At 52.3% G+C, this 4,934-nt stretch overlaps 1 protein-coding gene across 1 annotated transcript; it reads left to right on the forward strand.

Annotated features, from left to right (window-relative positions):
* Positions 1-4,409: 4,409 nt before the first annotated feature.
* Positions 4,410-4,930, forward strand: LOC126495371 (heat shock 70 kDa protein 1-like; the record flags this gene model as incomplete). The annotated part of the gene is made up of 1 exon (XM_050132974.1): positions 4,410-4,930. A coding segment is annotated over exon 1 (498 nt), but the record flags the coding sequence as incomplete, so codon positions are not given.
* Between the last annotated feature and the right edge of the window lie 4 nt (positions 4,931-4,934).

The raw sequence follows: 4,934 nt of genomic DNA on the forward strand, positions 1-4,934 counted from the left end.
CGGAAGGTCGGGAACGCGCACTTTCGCTTCTCTCCGCTGCGTGGGAACCTGAGATTCCTTCTGCACCGCAGGCGGCGTCTGGAGCCCGGCGCGCCGCCCTGCGCCTTTAGGCGGCGTCCTCCGGCCCCACCCGCTGTCTCCTGGGCCAATCAGCGAGTCGGAGGCGGCCGTGGGGACCGGAATCTTCCAGCAGTTTCGCGTCTGGTGGAGCCTCCCCGCCTCCTCTGAGTAATCGCTGAGGAGGGTGCCGCCCCTGTCCAGAACTCTCCAGACCCTTCTGGGGTTCGCTGGAGAGGCCGGATTCCTGGGGGGAGGGCGGCGGGCCGCGCTGCTGTCGCTGTTGCCATGGCGACGCGTTACAGCAGCTTCCTCGGAATGACCGGGAAGGTCATGCTAGCTCGGTGCTGTGGATTCTTGGTTGTGATCTCGGGGGTTTCTCTGGCTCAGTTGTGATTTTGGGGGTCGAGTTGTGGGCTGTAACTCCCCCCCTCCTCTCGGGTGACCGAGGGATAGGCTTTGGGGCGTGTCTGGTGACGTGGTCCCCTGCAGTCGCGTTACAATGGCCATGCTGCCTCTGACCTCATGGACTAATTTAGGAATCAGAGACTCAGTCCCAGAACAGGCTCAGAGTTGCCGGGAGGGGCGGGGTGGGGGTGGGGGGGACCCCAGCTGCGTGCAGTTTGAATGTACCTGGAGCTTCCCACTCAGAGGGGCTCAGCGACCTCAAGTTTTCCAAACTGGAGCGAAGGCGGAGAGATTCCAGGTGAGCCGTGAAGGCTCTGATTGGAACGGGGCAGAGGGTTGTGTGTCCCAGTTAGTCCTTATATGAAGAAGGCCCTCGACATTCCTTAGGGTTGATTAATTTACAGGCAACCGCTAGAGGCACCCGCGTTTCCTCAGCGTCTTGAGCGTTGGGGTTACTAGTGTGGCCCTCCCCACACAGGCCCTAGTTGTTTCCATTTTGGGAGTGGGGGTTGGCAGCCAGGAAAAGAGTGTCTCTTGGGGACAGGTGGCTGGAACTAGCCTGAGTCAGAATTGGGAGCAGACACCCCTTGAGACCTTTTTGAATATGTTACTGGCAGAAGACAGGAGTTACAATCAAGAGGATAGAAACTGGGTGTAGAGATGCGTGCCTGCGATCCCGGCACGGAAAATGTCCAGACAGCATGGCTATGGGGGTGGGATTTTGTACTAAAAATATATAGAAAATCTCCCTCTTGTGCCTTCCTTCTCAGAAAAGTTGATGGAGGCTGCGTGGTGGCTCAAACTTCTAAGCCCAACTCTTATGAATGGAGGCAGGGACATCGCTTGAGCTATATAGTGAGACCTCCTATACTAGAAATAAAATAAGGCTTGTTTGGGGTGTCCTAGCAGAGCCCTTCAGAGTGAGCTAAATTACTGCACCACAGGTTGCTCAGAAAGGCACGTCTCCATGGAGACTAGTGCCTGTCTGTTTTAAGCACTGGTTTGTCTGTGTTTGTGTGAGTGTGTGTTGTACGTGTGAGCACCTCCAGAGAGGAGGAGCAGCTGTCTCATCCCCTGGAGCTGGTGTAGCAGGCAGGTGTGAGCTGACCAGTGTGGGTGCTGGGATCCAAGCCCAGGTTTTCTGGAAGAACAGGAAGCATTCTTAACTGCCATCTTTTTGGCCCCTAATATCTTTTGTTTGTTTGTGTTTTTGAGACAGGGTTTCTCTGTGTAGCTTTAGAACCTGGAACTCGCTCTGTAGACCAGACTGCCCTTGAACTCACAAAGATCTGCCTGCCTCTGCCTCCCAAGTGCTGAGATTTAAGGTGTGTGCCACCACTTACCTTTTGGCCCCTAATACCTTTTGCGGAGTTCAGAACACCATCTTAGGACACAGGTAGACAATTATGGTCCCACAGTAAAACATATCACCGTCATGGGAGCACTACAGTTGATTTAGGCCTGGGAAGAGTGGGGAATATAAACCCGCTTTCCTTCCACCCTCGGAGTAGCCGAGAACACTGCTGTCTGTCAATCACGTAAGCGCTTGACCCGTACGTGGATTTTTGTTAGCAGCAGTGCTATTCACAACAATGAGGAAGCCGAAGCAGCGTGGGTCTATGCAGAGATGAATGTGGAAGGAAAGGGTGGGAGACACATAAAATGGACAGACAGTGTTCAGTCTTAGAAGTACCGAAATATGCAAGCTCGTGGACGAGAACTAAGGACATTACGCTGAGTGGAATAAGGCCAGCCATCCACGGACAAATGCTGTGTAATTCCAGCTGTGTAGGGTAAGGGTAGACAGATCCCCAAAACATTCCCCTGGCGGTGAGATACAGAGCAAAGGTCAGGGTAATCGCTACTCCCAGCTACTGTGGAGGCTGAGCCAAGGGACTGTAGGCACCACCCAGCAAAGAGAACAGAAGGAGACCCATTTGAAAAGAATTCCTGTTATAATGAGTATTTCAAAATGAATATAGGCGAAGGTTCATTACTGACCTTAGGATTTTAATCAAGCCTACTGGGGCAAGGTTCAGACTAAACAGGAGCCAGTCTAGCAGCAGAAAGTGGCCTGTGTATACTCCTGCATCGTGGCGTTGGTGTTTGACCAGCCTGTCCGACTGTAGCATCCCCAAGGCCCTGGGTCCCACCCCAGTACACAGAGACAGAACCCAGAAACGAACCTGAAGGTGATCTCAAAGACAAAAGACAGCGAAAGGAAGTGGAGCAGGCACTTGTATCAAACGTGTATTTGATAGTTTTCAGAGTGGAAACTCAGGTACATAAACTATAGCATTAGACGCCTTTAAAGTTGAGGCCAAGCACCTGTCTCTGTTGGTGTCCAGTTTCTTACAAGAGGTAAAACACGGAGTTGTAGGACGTCTGAGACAGCTCAGACAGTAGTGAAAAACAGCCTGCCCTAGTGACTCATGCCTGTTACCCCAGCACTCGGGAACCTGAGGGAGAATAGCTGCCGTGTTTGAGGCTAGCCTGGGATACATGGTGAGTTCCAGGCCAACCAGGGCTACTGCCTTAAAAAAAATTAAACAAAAACCCAAAACAACCCATTGAGAGGTTAGGAGATAGCTCAGTGGGGAAGGTGTTTGGCATACAAGCGTGAGGACCCGAGTTCAATCCTCAGAGCCCACATAGCAGAACAAATGGAGCATGGTGGTCTTCGCCTGTGATCACAGGGTAAGGGAGATGGTTCACAGGGCTTGCAGGACAGCCAGCATAGCCTAACTGGCCAGGGTTTCAGTCCAGGGTTGTCCCCTTGAATCCAAGTTTGTGCATACACACCCCACACCAAAACAGCAGCAAACACAAAACCAAGAACATTTACAATCTCCTTGTGTAGGGTCTCCTATCCAGAAGAAGCCAGTTAGACTGGGTGTGTTTATCCTCATGCCTGCAGGCCAGAAGGAGGCACCAGACCCCATTGCAGATGGTTGTGAGCCACCATGTGGTTGCTGGGAATTGAACTCAGGACCTTCGGANCAGTGGGGAAGGTGTTTGGCATACAAGCGTGAGGACCCGAGTTCAATCCTCAGAGCCCACATAGCAGAACAAATGGAGCATGGTGGTCTTCGCCTGTGATCACAGGGTAAGGGAGATGGTTCACAGGGCTTGCAGGACAGCCAGCATAGCCTAACTGGCCAGGGTTTCAGTCCAGGGTTGTCCCCTTGAATCCAAGTTTGTGCATACACACCCCACACCAAAACAGCAGCAAACACAAAACCAAGAACATTTACAATCTCCTTGTGTAGGGTCTCCTATCCAGAAGAAGCCAGTTAGACTGGGTGTGTTTATCCTCATGCCTGCAGGCCAGAAGGAGGCACCAGACCCCATTGCAGATGGTTGTGAGCCACCATGTGGTTGCTGGGAATTGAACTCAGGACCTTCGGAAGAACAGGCAATACTCTTAACCTCTGAGCCATCTCTCCAGCCCCCATGCTTGTGGTTTTACCAAGACTGATGAAGCTGGTAGTTGGCTCAGCAGTTAAGAACACTTACTGCTCTTGCGGAAGATCCAGGTTCAATACCCAGCACCCACATGGTGGCTCTAACAGTAACTGCAGTCTGAGGGGATCTGATGCCCTCTCCTGACCTCCTTGGGGACATAATACATGAAGACAAAATGTCCATACACAAAATAATTTTCAAACATTAAAAAAATAAGCTGACTGAGGCTATGGAGGGCTCAGCCATAGAGAGCACATCCGTCCTTGTAGACGACCTGAATTCAGGGCCTAGCGTCTGCTCACACTGGGCAGTTCACAAATCTGACTGCACAGGCACCTGCATTCGTGTGCATATGCCCACACAGACATGCACACACGCACGCAATTAAAAATAAACCTTGAAAAAGTTACCAGTCAAAAAATAGCTTAAGTTTTATTAGAAAAAAAATCACTCCCCTAACTAGGATTATAAAATCTCATTTCTCCACAGGCCTCGGAAAACCATGGCTGCTAATAAAGGAATGGCCATAGGCATCGACCTGGGCACCACCTACTCGTGCGTGGGCGTGTTCCAGCACGGCAAGGTGGAGATCATCGCCAACGACCAGGGCAACCGCACGACCCCCAGCTACGTGGCCTTCACCGACACCGAGCGGCTGATCGGCGACGCGGCCAAGAACCAGGTGGCGCTGAACCCGCAGAACACCGTGTTCGATGCCAAGCGTCTGATCGGCAGGAAGTTTAACGATCCTGTTGTGCAGTCGGACATGAAGCTTTGGCCATTTCAAGTGATCAACGAAGGGGGCAAGCCCAAGGTGCTGGTGTCCTACAAAGGGGAGAAGAAAGCATTCTACCCCGAGGAGATCTCGTCGATGGTGCTGACGAAGATGAAGGAGATCGCCGAGGCGTACCTGGGCCACCCGGTGACCAACGCGGTGATCACGGTGCCCGCCTACTTCAACGACTCGCAGCGGCAGGCCACCAAGGACGCGGGCGTGATCGCGG

This window comes from Alexandromys fortis, unplaced genomic scaffold, assembly GCF_014885135.2.
Source record: "Alexandromys fortis isolate MF-2015 unplaced genomic scaffold, M_Fortis_MF-2015_v1.1 scaffold_489, whole genome shotgun sequence".
Lineage (NCBI taxonomy): Eukaryota > Metazoa > Chordata > Mammalia > Rodentia > Cricetidae > Alexandromys > Alexandromys fortis.